The sequence below is a fragment of the Trifolium pratense genome, linkage group LG5, assembly GCF_020283565.1.
Source record: "Trifolium pratense cultivar HEN17-A07 linkage group LG5, ARS_RC_1.1, whole genome shotgun sequence".
In the NCBI taxonomy this organism is placed as follows: Eukaryota; Viridiplantae; Streptophyta; class Magnoliopsida; order Fabales; family Fabaceae; genus Trifolium; species Trifolium pratense.
Genome location: NC_060063.1, coordinates 51409389 through 51429007, shown reverse-complemented (window position 1 = coordinate 51429007; position 19619 = coordinate 51409389). Strand labels below are relative to the sequence as shown.

At 37.0% G+C, this 19619-nt stretch overlaps 3 protein-coding genes and 1 long non-coding RNA gene across 5 annotated transcripts; 2 read left to right on the top strand and 2 right to left on the bottom strand.

Annotated features, from left to right (window-relative positions):
• On the bottom strand, positions 1-1068 carry LOC123886866 (exodeoxyribonuclease-like). The gene has a single exon (XM_045936141.1). It carries the CDS (start codon positions 1066-1068, stop codon positions 1-3), a length of 1068 nt encoding a protein of 355 aa, XP_045792097.1.
• A 2983-nt stretch (positions 1069-4051) lies between these two features.
• Positions 4052-7073, top strand: LOC123886865 (homeobox-leucine zipper protein ROC8-like). Its single transcript, XM_045936140.1, has 4 exons — positions 4052-4250; positions 4500-4768; positions 6450-6530; positions 6774-7073. Exons 1-4 carry the CDS (start codon positions 4052-4054, stop codon positions 7071-7073), a joined length of 849 nt encoding a protein of 282 aa, XP_045792096.1.
• A 591-nt stretch (positions 7074-7664) lies between these two features.
• LOC123886762 lies at positions 7665-14798 on the top strand. Of its 2 annotated transcripts, none has more exons than XR_006801299.1 (3): positions 7665-7680; positions 9589-9642; positions 14246-14531. It is a non-coding gene; the product is annotated as an uncharacterized LOC123886762 (long non-coding RNA). The 2 variants fall into 2 exon arrangements; XR_006801300.1 differs by lacking the exons at positions 7665-7680; positions 14246-14531 and adding exons at positions 9304-9367; positions 14777-14798.
• Positions 10527-11284, bottom strand: LOC123886761. Its single transcript, XM_045936054.1, has 4 exons — positions 11169-11284; positions 10948-11072; positions 10804-10873; positions 10527-10724 (listed from the first exon to the last, which is right to left on the bottom strand). The coding sequence occupies exons 1-4, from the start codon at positions 11268-11270 to the stop codon at positions 10587-10589; spliced, it is 435 nt and encodes a 144-aa protein (XP_045792010.1). The 5' UTR covers positions 11271-11284; the 3' UTR covers positions 10527-10586.
• Positions 14799-19619: the final 4821 nt, after the last annotated feature.

Sequence of the window (19619 nt, the reverse complement as noted above, 5' to 3'; positions counted from 1 at the left end):
CTACAACGAACGGGATTGTTGCCAACTGATGCTGGCATGCAGCCGCGAAAGCGAGTGGATATCTACCGAAACCCCCTGAAACTCCACTAACTCCTCCTCAGAAAGAGCCTCTTCCTCACCCTTCTCATCAAGGGCCGAAAGCCTAGCTTTCAACGTTTCAATACGACTAGGAAGGTTTTGAGTGTGAGCCCTATGCCACTCTTTCAGTCCTGCCTTAATTAACTTAAGTTTTTCCTTCAGCACATAACCACCCCAACCATCGACCTGAAGCGAATTCCACCTCTCTTTCACGAACGAATGATAGCCAGGCACATCCTTCCAACACTTAAGCATCCTAGACGGGCGAGGACCCCAATCATCCTCATTCGCTGATAAGACCAGAGGACAGTGGTCAGATAACCCTCGCAACCTGGCTACCTGCCTACAATTAGGCCAGGCCAAACACCATTCCTCAGAAAGGAGAAATCTATCTAGACGGCTCATAGAGAAACCATCCCCTTTACACCAAGTAAACTTACGACCAATCAAGGGGAGATCAACCAAGGTATTATCTTCAATGAACCGACTAAAAGGAACGTGATCTAAGGAACGATGACCACCCCGAACCGATCGTCGTTCATCCACATGTTTCACCGCATTAAAATCCCCACAAACACATACTCTCTTTCCCGCTAGCAAGTGAAGCCGCTCCGAAATAGACTCCCACAATCGTTGCTTAACCATATCGTCACAAGGGGCATAGATGTTCGCCATAAAAAACTCCTCTCCAGACTTAGTAAAGCGACCATGACACCACAACACATGCTCACGACTCTCTGTCCACCACATCTCCACCTCAGAAGAATCCCACATAGTTAAGATCCCGCCTGAAGCCCCCACCGACGGACGAAAGGAAAACCCATGACAAGAGCTACCCCAAAGATTAGAACAAAGAAGAACATCACAGTTTTGTAACTTCGTCTCCTGCAAACAGAGAATAAAGGGTTTCAGATCCCCCACCAATTTGCCCACTTCCTTCCTCTTCTCTAACCCACCCAACCCTCTTATATTCCAAGATACGATCTTCATTCACACACACTCTCTCCCAAAACAAAGCAGGAAAACACACAAACTAGCACCCTCGCACACTTCGGGATCCTCCCACCGAACCCCGACCTGAATTTTCCTTCTTGCCTTTACCCGCCCTAGACAGAATATTAAACATGTTCACGTTGTCTCCCTTGAACTTGACCCCTATCGCTTTCCCTATACCCCAAACATCATCCACAACCATATGATCATTTCCTTGAACAGCCACCCAGTTCGTCCAATCATTATTAATGGATGCGGTTGAAGAAGACTCTCCACTAGAGACTCTGCGACTCACGGTACAAGAGCGATTAACATTGTCTCCACCCCTGCGCCGACGGACACTTTTTTTTAAAACTTTTAGAACCTCACGACGATCTTTGGTTGGCATCCTAGCAACTTTTTTAATACTATGAAGCGGGTGGCGAAGGATCCCACTAGCCTTCCTTTTCAAAGGATCCTGTTGCCCTTTCGAAATACGACTCTGATCATGGTGGTTCCCCTTCCTCACTTTTTTGCTCGCTGAAAAAATCACACCAGCATCCCCATGGTTCTGATCATTTAGCCATTCCAAACTCCACGGCCCCGAAATGACAGAACGTCTCGCCTCAGGAGGACAAGAATTCGTACATTTGACACGTAGCGTCTGAGCAGGGGGACGAACCTGAGCCTTCACCACATCAGATGATCTATCTGGCCTAACGTCTTCATCCTGAGACCTCAACCTCACTTTAGAGGAAATCTCAACATTATTAAAGCCTGGACTCGGAGAATCGGATCTCTGCTTCAACTCCTCCTCAGGTTCCCCGTCATTTAACTTAACTAAGGATTCTTCCTCACGCAGACCTTGGACATCAACACAAGCCTCATCCTCTAACCCTTCTGCGATATTGTTAATCAACAAGTCAACATCACGGCTGACTTCCGGATCCATATGACCCTCGCCACACTTCGATTGAGCCGCCTCCGACCCGCTTTCCTCCTCAACAAGGCAAAAGTCTTCTCCCATGGCATAACCCCACTCCTCCACAATCTTAATCTCCACCTTACCACCATCCACCAGAAGACTCTCAACTCTATTAATGATCTCTAGATCAGATGTAGCTATCAAGACCCGCGCAAAATCAAGCCTGTCCTTTTCAGCTGAACAACAATCCGTACGCAGAAAACGGTCACAGTCTAAAACACAGAGCTTGAAAAATTCCACGTTCCAAGCGTGAAGTGGGATCCCGTAAAGACGAACCCACGCACCTCTCCGGTAAGGTTGCGCATCTGTTTCCCAGCGACACCAATTCGAGAAGAATAGCTGGAAAAACTCTTTGGCATTGTTCACCGTCCCCATAACATCGCCACCCGCCAAGCTACGCAAGAAAACTTTGTCAGCCCCCATAGGAATGAGAACCAGATCATTAAAGCCTGCATCCACTATTCTATCTTGTACCAAAGGTACCGCCTCTCCATTCATAATAGTAGCCACTGCACCATTACTAGCCCACTTCACATCAACAGATTTTGTGCGGTAGCTTTTCATAAAGCTCCTACAATCCTTCACGGTGACTACTTGCGACTCAACCTTCTCAGGGAGCGGCATGATCCCCTCTTTTTGGGCTTTCTTATGGATTAAGTTATCCTTTCTCGCCCCAAGCTCTACAACTATGTCCCCCACCCGCACTCCTTCCTTAGGGGCTCTAATATCCATCTCCACTCTTGGGGCACAGACACCTTTGCGTTGAGATAGTTGCTCTGGCACCTTTATGCCCTCCTCATTAATTTTGGATACTTCAAGCCTCACGGGTTCTTGCTTCCCATCCTGCAAAAATGGAGCATCAACTTGTTCCGTTACAGCCTTTTGCGACTCTATTCTCCTACCCCCCCTCGAATCGCTACGTTCGAACATAGCCACACTTGCTTTAACGCGAAAATTGCCGAACCATACATTGTTTAAGGCATTCGTCATTTTAGAAACATTCTTGACATTAGAGAATTTAACGAAGCCATAGGGTTGGCCATACTTATTCCTCTTTTTAGCTACATACACATCCTCCAAAATGCCACAAACTTCAAACCCTTTTCTAAGAAAAAACTTTGGTAATTGTGCCGGAAAATTTGTAAAGTAAAAGGAGACATACCGCTTAAGGTTTGAACCCGAAACAATGTTAACACAGTGCTTGAGACCGGAATTCACACCATCAGCATCCTCCTTATCCTTTCCACGTTCATCCTCCACACACCCAAGAAAGTCCTTTCCACCATTGGACAAAACACCACCCAACGCAAGCTTCCTTCCATCTTTAAAACAACCATTCCGCTGCTCACCATCTCTACCCTTCCCATCCTCCATAAACCTGCGTTCATCTTCAGTATACAGCCGCCGCCTACGAGGCGATGACATGGATCGATTGGAATGACGGTTACGCTCAGAATCCCATCGCGCATCATGACTGCATTTTCTCTCCTCAAAATCACGTTGATTCAGCTGCCGTCCTAGTGCAGAAGGAGAGCGCGATCTGCACCTGCTATAATAATAATTCAGCCGCCGTCCTTGTGCAGCAGGAGATCGCGATCTGCACCTGTTATAACAATGATTCCGCCGCCGTCGTTGTGCAGAAGCAGGTCGACTGGTTTTATGAGATCCATGGCTTGCGTGTTCGCGATGATCTGCACTGTAACGAGTCTGCAATCTCCCAGATTGGTTGTGATCGTGCGTGCGATGAAACTGAGAATGATGTTGATCGTTAAAGCATTGATTTCTAGCAGAAGAAGAGGATCGTGACATATAGTAATGTCTGGTCTGCCTTGATATGTATCGCCCTCTGCCTTCCTCTCTACGCCCGTTCCGACCTCGCCGTCTCACCTCGGTCCTTTCTCCGCTATCTATCGAAGCACCCCCCGTTTCTGCCTTACTTCCGGTGAAGGCGATGACCGATACGGCTGCCCTAGGTGTGCCCTAGGGACTACGCTCCTCCCTCTCTCTCTAACTCTCATGATTGAGTCGACTCTTTTTACTTGGGTTGAGCATGTGGAAGTAGAAGATATGCTTCATACACACCAAATCTTTAAAGATTTTGTTCGTAACTATAATTTATATGGAGCTGAAAGTTGGATTAAGGAGCTTCAAAGAATGTGCGAGAGATCTTCTAGTTTTTATGCTGAAACTATACCCACTGAAGAATCTATAGGAGGTTAATCACACTTTATCTTTTTAACTACTCTTCTAAATATTTTATATTCATGTATTCACCGTCTTTTCAAAAAAAAAAAAAAATCTTCTGAAGAGCATAGTTGTGAAACTCACACATAAGTGTTGAGTAGAACTCGCGCTCCAGTATATCAAATGTCTCTTTCACTGACTACTATCTGAATATCGTACTTACATGACTTTTTTTTTCTTCAATTTTATATTTAGCTAAATTAATTATTATTATATGCAGTGATCCAAACAATTGAATGGAGGAGGAGTGTGATGAAGTTTGCTCATAGAATGGTTAAGATTTTCTATGAATGTTTAACAAAGGTTGGTCAATTAGAATTCCAAAATTTGAATCTTGGTAATAGCATTGGTGGGGTTAGAGTCTCTCTTCACCAAGCCAGCATAGGCCACCCAAATGGCATAATTGTTGTTGCTGCTACCACCCTTTGGCTCCCTCTGCCTGCTGAATATGTTTTTGAATTCCTCAAAGACCCTATGAAAAGATATCAGGTTCACTTGCTAGTTTAGCAGTCTTTTATTATTATATTAAACCATAATTTTGGTACTTGAATTTGTCATATGCTATCTCTATAGTCCTTAAATTAACCAAAATTACAAAATCGTTATGGAATGTGTCTTTTATTAGTCAGATTTTGTCTCAAACATATTTTTTGTTAGTTTGTTTCTTGAATGTACGTTCTATTAGTCAGTAAGTTCAAATAAATACATAATATACAGTACCCTAAACTATGGTTGGGACTACAATATGCTGAGATGATTGGATTCTTCATTTATTCACACTAGATTATTTGACATAAATAAATGGATAAATAGGGTTTTACCCCCCTGCAAAAAAAAAATTTGTGATTACCCCCTGTAATATAAAGATTCATTCAATCACCCCCCTAATTCGCCAACTAGACATGAAATTTTTTTTTTTTTTATGATGTGGCATGCATCTGTGGAATTTCTTAGAATTTTTATTTATTTTTATTATTATAATTATTCCAAATCATTGTTATTTAAAATAAATAAAAAATAAAAAAATCTTCAGCTCAAATCCCACAAATTTTTTTTCCAAAAAAAACCTTCATATCAAATCTCAGGAAGCAACTTTCATCTCAAATCCCTAAATAAAAAAAAAAATAAAATCATCATCTCCACAATTCCTCCAATTCAAACTCTTCCTCCACCTCCTCCATAACCACCACCACCAACAACAACCCTAACATAATCAACTCCTTCATCCATCTCCTTCCTGGTCTGTACCTCTCACGTGTTCATTCCTTTGATCTTGGTGAAGGATATGAGTTCGGTTAGCAATTACAAGTTCAAGAAAAATAACAACACATGTTCTCCAAACATCATTAATTCTGATTTAATTTTAATTTTTTGGAAAATCAACAAACAACAAAATTCAGATCTGAAAATCGGCGGAAATTAGTGAGAGTGATGCTGCAAGGAAGAGAGATGCAATTGGTGGGAAAGAGAGATGGACGACGACGGTGGTGGTGGCTGGTGGTGGAGAATGAACTGTGAGATTTTATGTTTTGAGAAACTTATGAGTTTTTTATGGTTTTGGATTTATGGGTTTGAGATTGAATTGACGAGATGAAATTTAAGATTGAAGATGAAGTTTGTTGTTGTTTTGATTTTTTTTTTTTTAATTGAATGAAAGAATGGGTTGTTGTTGTTTGTTCTTCCCATGAGAGTGGTGAAGATTGTTGATGTTTCTTGTTGTTTGTTTTTTTCCTTTTTTGTTTTTTATTTTTTTTAAATGACATGGCTCAATGTGTGGCAAAATAAAAATTAAATAAATAAAAACAGTAAAAAAAAAGCCATGTGTAAAAAAAAAAAGCCACGTATGGTTGCCATGTCAGCAAAATTAAGATTCCAAATCCATGTTGTCAATTCAGGGGGGTAAAACAAAGAATCTTAATATTACGAGGGGGAATCACAACTTTTTATTTTACAGGGGGTAATGTAAAATTCTCTTATTTTGCAGGGGGTAAAACCCTATTTACCCTAAATAAATATAGAATATACACTCAAAGATATTTCTATAATACATTGAGGTGCTATAGAGAACAAAATGATTGTTTATTCTATAATTTATTTAATGACTCTAATTTAATTGTTAATTTAGACCCTAGTTCACATCATTGATTACTTGTTAATTATTTTCTTATAGTGGGATGTTATGGCTTATGCAAACCTAATGTATGAGATCGACCACATTTCAAATGGACTCTATCCTGCTTCCATTTTTCAGGTATGCACCATTTCTTTAAATTTATGCTTCAAAAAAAGTATATAAAAAAATGTTAACAACTCTCATGCCTTAGTACTTGTTTTAAAAATTAATTAAATTAATTTCAATATTTTTTTCTGCATGTGAACCAGCCATATACAACGCTTGTGAGAACAACTCAGTGATTTTACAAGAAAGTTTCATATCTCCTGTGGGATCATATGTTATATATGCTCTAATAGATATAGTATCTAATGAATGCAGTCATATTGGGTGAAGAGTGAAGACTCGAAAAACCTACACATTCTTTCAACTGGATTTGGAGTGTGTTCAAGTGAACAACCAAATGCAAATTTTGAAGCATTTAATAGTATTGGAAGTAGCAGTGGTGGTGGTGTTGGAAGAGGAGGAGCTGACACATTGTTAACTTTGGCCTACCAAATTTTGACATGTAGCCCAAATGGAATTGATCAGCACCAAAACATGAAAGCTTTTGCTACTTTCAACACCCTTCTGTCTACTAGTGTTCTAAAAGTAAAGAATGCTCTCATGAACTCTACTTAACAATTTGGAGTAGTTGTTCATTTGGTTTTATCGTTTCATGTTTAAGACAAGTATTAATATTTCTGTTGGACAAGTTTTATTGTTTGGTTTTTCTTTGTATGGTGATAAGTGTGCTTGAATTTTGTATTGCTTTTCCTTGAATTTTATGAATAAAAATTATACTTATGCTAGAAATTTATTTTTTGTTATTGTTGTAATAAGTATGAAGTTTTTAATGTTATTATTTAAGGCAAATTCTCCGGTGCAGGATGGGTTTTTTGCTGCACCGGTACGCACAAATGACAAATTGCCATGTGGATGTGTTGCTTTTATGCCTTTCGACCCCACCAATGAGCCTTGGGTGGATTTTACCAAAACGCCCCATTACTTACTTTGCAACTTCTGATTAACCTTCCCTCTAATTAATCACCTCCCCTTAAATTATCACCTTCCCTCTAATTTATTTACAAAAAAAAATAGGAGCTTGCTTCGTGGATCTGTTTCGACTTTGCTCATCTCCTTCACGACACAATCAAAAGTTCTTCAAATTCAAACCCAGCTTCGTGGATCTGCTTCTTCTTCAACCCCAGCATTTTCGAGCTCGGTTACGGATCTCTCGCTATTACAGGTTTGTTTTATTTGTTTCACTGTTACGGATCTATCTATAAGAGTAATTTCTGCAATATCTCTATATAATTTGTTAGTTTGGGTTTGATTTTCCGCACTTGTGCCGTTTTACTTTATCGTAATACTGGAGATATTTGGTGAGTTCAAATGAAAGATTACACTATGAATAGATTAAAAACGAATTATTTAAAAAGTCGCGTGTTTAAAAACGAAATTTTCTACATATAATTTTCCTGAATAATTTGTGGTCGGTTGTTGTTCAAATCCGATTAATATGGTTGAGTGGGGAATAAATATGCACCAAGACAATAAACGGTGCACTTGAGAGGTTAGTGTAAATTAAAAACCAGTTAGTGGGAACTTGAGTGGTTTAAGGGAAGTAAATCCAGATCCGTAAATACTAGTGGGAACTGGGAAGTGAAAAAAAATTAGTGGGAAGGAAATACTGGTCAGTGAGAAGTTATTGTTGACAAACTTTCAAATTCATTTCATGCGTATATAAAACCCACATACACTTAGGCTAATTTCACTCATTCTTGTTTACGCGAAAAAATCTTTCTTTCTTTTATTCTACTATATCCTACCTTACTCTCATTTTAATATCATGGGTTCTTCTTCTCATTCTTCTCCTTCTCATTCTTCTCCTTGTCCAACAGATCAAAAATCTTTCTTGCACATGGCAGAGATGTTTTATTCTCTGCTTGCTTCCGATAAACCCTTGTTTCTTGCTGTTTGGTCTGAAAATGATGAAATCCAAAACGAGTGGCTTATTTTGATCGACAAAACAAAGACTGCCCGGCAGAATGTCAAAGTGTGGAGTTCCACGTACAAAGTTTACCGCGAAGAGGAGCGGTCACTTGATAAAAATCTGAACAAATTTTGGAAAAGTTGTCCTCTCTTTGGAAAAGAAAGAGAGGAGAGGAATTTGGACAATGATATACGGGATGTGATGAATCAATTGCATCCTCTTAAGAAACGGATGGCAGAAGTCCAAGGGGCTATTGCAGATGCTTTGGTGAGACTTCAAGACCGAAGTTGCATCTTAGGCCGTTTTGAAGGGAAGATGGATGACCTGTAAGTTTACAAGCTTAAAATTAGTAAACTAGAAGAAATCATGCACCACAAGTACTTGTGATTACAGGAAGCGTGGGATAAGCTTAGGACTTTTGGCCACCTTATGTAATTTACAATAATTTATTATTAATCTTCAGTCTTATTTTTATGTTAATTTATTTTAAAGATTTATGTTAATTTATTTTAAATATTTCAATCTTATTTTTATCCCAACACACCTTCAATCTTATGTAATATTCTCTGTCAGTCAACCTAAAACCAAAGAACAAAGTGTCTCGTACAGGTTACATGAATTTTAAGGTCGTTAAGCCAATCCCTTAAAATCGCACTAAATTTGTACTAAATTTGTACAAGAATATTATGTTGGGGTCGTGGGCACTGGTAGCTTAATTCACTTTGATGTAAGGTGGTTAAGTTCACATTGGATTTAATATTTTAATTAAGTTCACTTTGACATGATTTGTGTATTACTCCCTCTTTTTGCAATCCCTTAAAACTGTTCTTTTTTATTTTCAATCTGCAGTTGTTGTCGGTCATTTTACCTGGTTTTTGTCGTTCATTCAGCCCGTTTTTGAAGGGTGTTGTTGACTTTACCTGGTTATGTTCACTTTGATGTAAGGTAGTTAAGTTCACATTGGATTTAATATTTTAATTAAGTTCACTTTGACATGATTTGTGTATTACTCCCTCTGTTTGCAATCCCTTAAAACTGTTCTTTTTATTTTGAATCGGCAGTTGCTGTCATTCATTTTACCTGGTTTTTTGGTTCCTTCTATATACTTATGCATACTGTGTGGTAGTTACCATCATGGCTTGTGTATTTCTATTTTCACAGGTTGTGCCAGCGTAGAGCTTTAGAGAATGAGTAGGGCAATCGTCAAAATACCAGGTACATGTAGTTATTATTTTATAAGGCCATTTTAAAGTCTTAGCTAAAATGCAATTATAGGGTCTAGTTCTAATCATTATAGTTGTTGAATAAGTTGTAATACACGCGAATATACATAGAAACATGCTGCCATGTACACCTGTTTATTTTTTATATATGCTAAGATGTGCTAATACATTAAGCAAGACTGAAAATAATTAGGAAGCTTTTCCAAATTGAATTCCAGATGCTTAATGAATAGGAGTTGATAATTGCGCTCAACCTGACTTTGTTTTGAAAACAATTTCACCGTTGCTTATCGGGGGATAAAGTAAATGCCCAACTTGCATAAAGCACAGTAAGGGACAACATTATCCGCCTGCTACCCGGGCCCATGAAAACAAAAATCTTATAAAATTACACAATTAAGATACAATATAATACATTTTTAAATTTATAAATATTGGCGGAAAAAAAGAACCACACGCACGATCCCACCACTCCATTACCATAGAACGTGGATAATAGGGACTTCAGAGGCAAAACTGTCACTCCCAGAGGCCTATATATATCGCATAGAAGCAAGTATACACTAGACACCACACATCAGTACCAGAACCCACAACTAACCAGCAAAATATAACATTCAAATTGTAACCATAAAATTAGAACATTCTAATTGTACCATAATACATAGAGATTCAAATTGTACCATAATAAATAATACAGCAGCAACATCAGTACCAAAACCCACAGCTAACCCACTGCAACATCAGTACCATAAATTGTACCATAATACATAATCCGACCATTGTCCAAATCATACAAAACCCACAGCTAACCCACTGCAAAATCAGTACCATAAATTGTACCATAATACATACCAAAAAACATAACCTTTCAAGTTGTCCCATAATACATAATCCGACCATTGTCCAAATCATACATTGTACAAATCATACAAATTACACCCCTTTACGCAATGATGATCTTTTCTTGCGCGCATTGAAATCTTCAGCATTCTGCATTACGATTGACTTGTGTTTATTATATGGCGCCAACACCAAATCAATCGCAATCTGCAGTCTGGATCCATTGTCCACCTATACAAACCGATAAAAACTTAAAACTCTACAATATACAAAACTCTAAATTCAGAATCTACTGTGTAATGTTTCGTACCTCCACTTTGTATCCTTCCTCCTCCTTTGCAGATGTCATCCAAAGGATGACGAAGACTGCACAGTCATTCCTACAATATATCTTCGTATTTAGAGTCTTGAATGGATGTACTTTTATAAAAATGTAGTTTATATAACCGCTTACGAGTTAATGCCCTGTGAACCAGCGGCACTGGGGAAAGACATGTGAAAATGCGACACCAGTGGCCTAGGTGTGCTCGGATTGTCGTAAAATATGCCACTTTGCAGCATTCCCTCCATAAACAGCGCCTGGCCAAAATAATTTCTTATAACACTATTAATTTGTATAATTCGTATATTATCATAGTACTAATATACAGTTGGAGACAAGTGACCGAATTTCACCATAGTTTTTATGCTCCGCGTTATGTTGTGGGAAGACTTTGTCATGGGGAAAGAGTCAAGGTAGGTCAATTTCTCCTTCTCAAAATCAATGACTAACAGCATCCAGTGTGGGCCACAGGTTGAGTCGTGGAAAGGTATGAAAACCTTTATAATAAATACAAAACATATTATAAAAAACAACGATGAATTGATGGGTATTATCCCATACAAATGCTCTTTGTAAGTTTGTGTGTTAGTGTATTATCTTTGACAGTTTGTCGGCCTTTCCCATGAATGCCTTAAAGTGCTTCTTGGCCACTGTTGTGTGGGAGCACTCCCAGGACAGAATATATTGCTGTGACGCATTACAGTTATTTTTTAAAATCAGCAAAAAAATTATTAAAAAGGGCATTAATGTAGAGTATAGAAAGACCACAATAGAAATACCAGGAAACATCCAGGCAATATAAAGTGGACAGCACCGATAAACTAACGCGAAAAGCAAAACAAAAGCTATATTTTGCTTTTAAAATCTAATTTATAAGTTTTACTGAGAATGTTAGTAGTATACCGAAAACGTTGTTGGGAGATACCAGCAATTTGCATTTGACATTGATTGTCTGGCCGTGTGCGTCATCATGCACGCTGCCAGACTGATGATCTGCAGCATAATATTCTCGGTTAGAATCTGAACAAATAATAATAATAATAATAATAATAATATTCTCGGTAATGACATTTAGTTAATAATATTACCTCGTCATCAACCAGTTGCTTGGGGATCAAACAGTTCATCTTTTGCCTGGTTGCTTGACAGTACCCATTCTCGGGACTGATAAAAACATCATTCCTGTATAGCAAACTTATGTTATGTTACTAATGAATATGAAACAATAATTCGATCCCATTTAAATTAAATTCAAAATGAATATTTCCATTCGGTCGTTCAAAAACATCACTCACTCGCTAATGTGTTGGCTTTTTCTTCGGTGGAACATGTAGGTTGCTATTTGGGTCTCTTCCTCGGTCAGGTACATGTCGTTGGTCAGCTTAAATGTATTACCCAGCCACTGTATAAAAAACATTGGCACAATTAGTTACGCATTGTTGACTTACTATGAGCACAATAGTTTCAGCTACAAGTTGTTGACTTACTGGGGGCACATGGGTTTTCCCGAAAGAGATGACATTGCCATGCTTTTTTGACGGGTTTATGTTAAACCCAGTTCGCGTGCATGTTGCCTTTACGGGCCCTCTGTTTTTTTTGCAATTAGCTGGCGCTCCGAACAGTTTGCTTCCATTGTTCCCTGCCTCTTCTTCTGGTTTCATTACCTCCTTAGCCTTCCTTTTCTTTTTTCCTGTTCCTGAGACTTCCTTTGCGTTGTTCTGCGCCGCGGTTTGGAGTATGGTTTCTTTCAGCTCCGCAAACGATTCTTTCATCGTTTCTTTCATACTTTCAAATCCATGCTCCAAAACATCTATCCTTCCCCTCAAATCCTGTTTAGATGTGTAATTGCACTTAAGGCATTAGCTAAATGGTTACATGTAATGAATTGTGATATTGTTTAAATTCATGTACAAAGTTCATCCAGAAATGTCATACATTGCTCTTTTTTGAATCTTTATTCTTTTCTATGAGAGCGCTCCAATCAACAGATTCCTTTTCATTAACCGGACACCTTGGATCCTGTTACGTGAATTTTAACTTATTAGATCAACAAAATGGTTGCCGGCAGTAACATAAGGATGAACAACAGCATAGAACAGCATATGTAGAGTTCATCTGGAAATTTACCCCAACGCGTGTTTTTGTCTCTTTTATGCGTTTTCTGTGATTAATCCATATCGTGTCCCCTAGTCTTCGACCCTATTCATCGTGTCGTTTAACTTATAAGATAAGATTAACATAATTTTACTAGCAGAAACATTAATGGCACCAACATTAATTTCCTAAGATTCGTGTGCACAGTTCATCAAGAATATTCATACCTGGTATGTTGTTGCTTTGTTATCCTGTTCCGTGTCATTACTCTGGTCATCTGATGGCATCTCATCTTCCTGATATTTTAAACCCTGTTCACAGTGTCGTTTAACTTATAAAATTGACAAAAATCGCTACAAAGATTCGTCAAACAAATCGTAAATTTCATACACAGTGTTTTTTGTCATCAGCCCATTTGTTGGCCACCGCCTCGCTATCTTTACTTGTACCCTGTTTTCCATGTCATTTAACTTGTAAGATTTTTAACTTATAATATAAGTTTGTCTAAAACGGCTACAAAAAATCGTTAGACAAAGGATCGTAAATTTCATACACAGTGTTTTCCGGATTCTTTCTTCTGTTTTTTATCATCGGTCCATTTGCTGGCCACCGCCTCGCTAACTTTACTTGTACGCTGTTTTCCATGTCATTTAACTTGTAAGATTTTTAACTTATAATATAAGTTTGTCTAAAACGGCTACAAAAAATCGTTAGACAAAGGATCGTAAATTTCATACACGGTGTTTTCCGGATTCTTTCTTCTGTTTTTTATCATCGGTCCATTTGCTGGCCACCGCCTCGCTATCTTTACTTGTACCCTGTTTTCCATGACATTTACCTTGTAAGATTGATTAACTAAATGGTTGATAGGAAAAATAGTATAATATTGTTAAAATTGGTTTGCAAATTCATCCAGAAATTTACCCTATCCATGTTTAGGGTGTCATTTAAATTGTAAGATTGTCTAAAATGATTACAAAGTATATTAAATTTCATACATGTTTCTTGTATATTCTGGTGTGCAACCATTCCTCATCTTTTCCATGACATTCGTTGACTTGATTTAACTGTTTCTGTCCGCTGTGTATTCCATTTATATACATGTAAATAGTCAGTCTTGTAATGCAAGACAACCCTGAATGCACACTGGTTTTTTCCCTGTAGAAAGATAGGTAAGAACCTGTAAAACATATTAATATGATGTGTACCTGGATGATACGTTCACTGGATTTGTTGCTGTTCCAGCTTCTTGAAATGTAAATGATTTCTTTGCTTTTGGCGGCGTTGGGGTTGCGGCAACTGCCTCGTCGTCTGAGTCGTTAAATGTTTCATGTAGGTTTGATTTGCTTTGTGAAACTAGAGGATCATGGGGTGAGTATATCGTCTTATTTTGGAGGGGTGAAGTAGCTGATTGGCCATCCGAAGAATACATTGCAAGTTTGATCAAGGTGACTGTTACTTGGTAGGAGGATGTGATTTTAAGACAAGTATGGTCACTTGTGGGTGTGATTTATATATCATTTCATCTCACTTCAACCTTAGTTTATGCCTAATGGCTAACTGCAGTTAGTGCTCGGTTAGTGTATGTAAATAATGTAAATTGAGGTTGTAATGTAGTTATGTAATTTAGAGTAGCATAGTTAGATGGTACGTATTAGTTTAGTTGGATTATGGTACGTATTAGTTTAGTTGGATTATATGGCATTAGATGGTAATGTAATCAGTTTAATTGAAAGGTGCCTAATTGAAATGGTATTAGTTTGACTTGGTTTATTCTTATTTTAGTTTGATAGCATATGATAACACTTTACCAACTTTGCATTTAATGCAAAGTATCTTAGTAGAGATTTACAATTCCTCAATGTAGACATGTTGCAAGACAGGATTTTGCTTGGCGCTGTCCTTTGCTGCATAAAAGGGGGGTACATGTTGCTGCTTGTATTTAATGCAGAATAGTGAAACTATGGTTTGGTGAAGGGTTATGATTAGCTGCACTCCAGATTGCAGGGAGGTGCAGTCACTAACACTCATCTTGGAAAAAAATGTTCTGATATGTAAATTTTTTTCGGCAATGCTAAATGGCACGACTTGCACTGTCGTTGGATTTGCATGACGCGCTAGTTCCGTTATTATTTTTTCATATACTGTTGTATGAAAGTATTATATTATTATATAATACGTAGTAAGTGTTAACGTGATAAATTGATAATTGTTAGTTTACCATCAAATATTTCAAACAAAATATTCGTCCAAGTTAAATATACTTTTTAAAATAAAAAAATTGTCCCCGTGATTATAGTTACTTAGTTAGTAGAGATATTGCATGTAAAATGTAGGACCGAGGAGTAATAATGTATATGGTTATCAATGATAGGTCCAAACATTTCACGACAAACACTGTAGTGCAATTAAGCATTTTTCGTTTTTTTTTTGTTACCGGAACACTTTGGAAAAAAATGTTCAGGTATATAAATTTTTTCTTTTTTTTTAAACACACTTTTCTAAACATCCCTACACACTTTTTTTCAAAGTGTTCAGGTAAAAAAAAATTATATATCAGAATACTTTTTTCCAAAGTGTTCCGGTAACCAGGGACGGAGGCACTTGGAGGAGAATGGGGGCACGGCCTGCACAAAGGTTTGGAAAAAAAATTTATAGTATATATGGCTAGATAGCCTAGATCACATTCATGTATCATCCATGAAAAAGTTGTTACATGAATCTAAAAGTTGTGTTCATTTCCATCCATTCACTACACAAGTACTGAGTACATACTTTATATATTTTTTATTCCATGTCATTAGTTTTAGTTAAAAAACTAATGGCAAATGCTAGTGCCCCGGACACTATTTAAGATCTTAAATAGTAAATATTAATATAATTTTTATAGAAATTTATAAAGTCGACGCATTGGAAAATCGTTAGCAAGACCAAAAACTAAAATGGTAAATAAGTAAATTGTATAATTAACTTTTTAAAATTAAAAAAAAAATAAAAAATACTTGTTTTTTCTAATGTGAAATTTACTTCTTTTTGGCTTGCTTAACATATTGTGTATCCATTGATATATTTACTTTTAAAGTTATATTTGATCGATATTACCCGTGACAACTGCAACAGTCGATATTACTCTTCGCTCTTTGTTATTCTTTCTTCTCCTTACACTACAAGAAAAATGTGTTTTAGCTTCAAATTTTTTAGCGTCCGCCACGACACGGACGCTACTAGCGTCTCGTTTGAGTCTACTTGACAGACGATACTGTATATTTATTTTTTTAATTTAATATTTAAAGTTAGCGTCTGCTTTTAGAAACGCTAAGGAGACTCTTTGAAAAAATAAATAACTAATTGTTTTTTTTAGTTCATTGAGTCTGCTTAGGCGGACTCTAATGATAATTAAATTAAATTAAATAAGAAAAAAACTTTTTGATAAGCGCTAAAAAATTTCACAATAATGGAAACTGAGATGTCGAAGAAGCTCAAACTCTTCTTCAATCTCTCCTAATCCTCCGCCATTCCTAATCCTCCGCCGTCGAAGAAGTCTTCCGCCGTTCCTAATCTCTTCAATCTCTCCTAATCCTCCGCCGTTCCTAACTCTCCTTCAATCTCTCGTTTCCGTCGATGAAGCTCGCAACTCTCTTCAATCTCTTGTCACGCGTCTCTCCTCTCCGTTGCCGTCGAAGAACCTCAAAATTACTCGGTTGTTTACCATCGTTTTCACGATTCCAAGTAAGTAACTTCATCTCTTCACAAATTTCTGCACTTCATGTTCTTTGTAGTTTGTTTTTCTTAATCTCTTGTTCTTTTAATTTTGAGTTTGTGCTTGGTTGGATTCACTAGCCAAAAGGGATTTTTTAAGACCTAAAATTGATTTTTGAGATGTTTTAGGGATTCACTAGCCAAAAGGGAATTTTAAGACCTAAAATTGTGAAGTAGCTTGCGTCACTGTAACCATGTTTTTCAATTAGTGATAAAAAAAAATAGTGATATATTCCTATTAGTGATATATGAAGGAGTGGTTTCTAATAGTGATTATAATCCATTCTAACTTCAAGCTGCTCACTGTAACCATGTTTTGTTCCAAGCTGCTCACTATAACCATGATTTTCAATTTCAATGAAATGTAGTGTTTACCATAAAAACAAAAATAGTGATTAGAATTGATTCTAACTTCAAACTAGTATTTATGTAGATTTTGTCTCTAAATGTGAGCTTCAATTAGAGTGATAAAATAGACTTATATAGTTTTTGTCTCTAACTGTGAGCTTCATGTACCTCACAATCAATAACTCTTAAGAAATTATTAACAGTACCATGTAAGGAATGAGTTTCCTCTAAAATGTCCAACGTCCCTAGTGGTTGATAATTTCATATTTTTCATGTAGAAAATGGATCGTAGTTGGATGTATGATAGAGTAAATCCTAATAGGTTTGGTTTGAAAGATACTTTTTTTAGTGGAGTTGGAGAGTTTGTTAACAAGGCTATGGAACAACCACAATTTTTAAACCACGGAGAGATAAGATGTCCTTGTGTAAAGTGCAAGTGCATTGACTTGTAGACGCCTAATGAGGTCAAATATTGTCACTTGTACCAATTTGGTTTTCTGCCAAACTATTATATATGGACTTGAAGACGCCTAATGAGGTCAAATGTCATTTATGTCTTTGACTGTGACATTAATTTATATATATTAGTTGCAGGAGAGTTTTTTAAGTAGTTGGATTATCATAAGAAGCTTTAACTACATCAAGATAAGATTCATTAGCAATGCCAAACTTCGAATTTGTCCGATCTCTTAACAATATTGTTAAACAGTTTTTTAAAAATACAAAGCTTTCGCTAATTTCTTTGAAATATTGATCTGGTCAAATTGTTACTGGGATATTGTTTTGGTACCCAGCTACCTTTGTTAGGTCAGCTTAGAGACAATTTTTTTCAAAGACAACATTGAGCATAATTTTTCAAGCAAATAAACTATGGTCACATTATGTTTGTCAACACATACCATAAACTATGGTAAAGTTCATGCAGACATAAGCATTGTACAGATTACAAATAACATTATGCATACAAAGATAACAAACTTCATGCGACTCTTGTTTGATTTGTACTCCCCATGGATCTCACTAGCCTACACATATAATAAAAAAAGAAGAACATCAGTAAATATACTATGAGAATAAATAAATATATAAATAAATAAATTGAATTGCTTTTGACGCAAAGTAGCCCAAATCGGTCATAAGGGCTCATAAGCATTAATGACACGTGGCACATGATTGATCTAAGGGCTCATAAGCATTGAAAGTCACCTACCTTTAATGGGCTAAAATTAGAGAATATATTGGTCCCGTTTTTGTTCAGTTTAGAAACGGTTCCACATGCACCGATAATGCTGCTCTTACTGTTACTGACGTTATGATGCTTTTGCACTATTCTAATACTGACGTTAGAATGATTGAACTGCGAAAGCAGTGCGCAGTGACGGCAACTCAGTCAGAGCAATTGAAAGACTGGTAGACAGTAACCAGATACTGGAGAGAGAGAGAGAGAGAGAGAGAGAGAGAGGGGGCACGTGAACAAGTAGGACAAGTGACTAACTAGTAACTACTTGGTCAAAGGGAAAGGGTTCTCTCCAGTGGGACACAAATACCATTACTTTTCCAATTTTTTACTTTTCCACTTGCATATAACTACTAGCTCTAACTGCTTGGTTTGTCTTCAAGCTGGAATAAACAGTGCACACCTATGTTGTATGGGTACTCCATTTTAGACCGAGTACCGGTACCGGGTACCGGTACGCGTATGGTACTCCCCCGGTACGCACCGACGCCGTACCTATTTTTTTTGTTTTGTTTTTTGCAACGGGTAGACGCGTGGTACACCTGTGGTACTCGCGTGGTACACCAATTCAAAAAAATACGATTTTTTTTCTCCTTTTTCTTTTATTATTATTTTTTTATAGGAAGATTTACGTTTTTTATTTGTTTATAATATAAAGTAGCAATTATTGCTAAAAAACAATAAAAAAAGTAGCCGCCGGAATTATTCACTCATTCGTTGAAAAGGAAAAGACTAAATTCAAAGAGAGATGAAGATCTAGTTTTTATTCATACCAATCTTCGTCTTCTCTCAAGAAAGAGAAATATTAATACGAAAGTGCAACAAAAATGTGGGATATTCGTAGAGATGAATGAGATTTATTTAATATATAGTTGATATTCTTGAAATTGCTAGTCTTTCTCGCGGTGAACCTAACTAGAGGTCACTCTTTTTAGTGATGATGAAGAGGGAAATAATTGACTCTTTTTGAGCTAATTGGTTTTAATTTCATATTTTGATGTTTCGAACAATTTAAATTACATTTAAAGTGTGTTGTGATATTTTTTATGTTTAATTATTTGTTTTAACAATATAACTATATTATTTGATATATATAATTATATTTTTTTAAAAAATTATAGGGACGTACCCGTACCTTAGTTTTTATAAAAATGACGTACCCTGTACCGGTACCGGATACCGGTACCGTACCCGCACCCGGGCAACATAGGTGCACACAAATACCATTCCTTTTTCAATTTTTACTTTTTGTTTTTTTTTTCAAGGGTTTGGGGTTTAGCTTTTTTTAGGGTTACGGGTTTAGTTTTTTTTTCCTAACAACCACTACTACATTTTAAATAACTTGTGTAATTTATGGACTTACCTT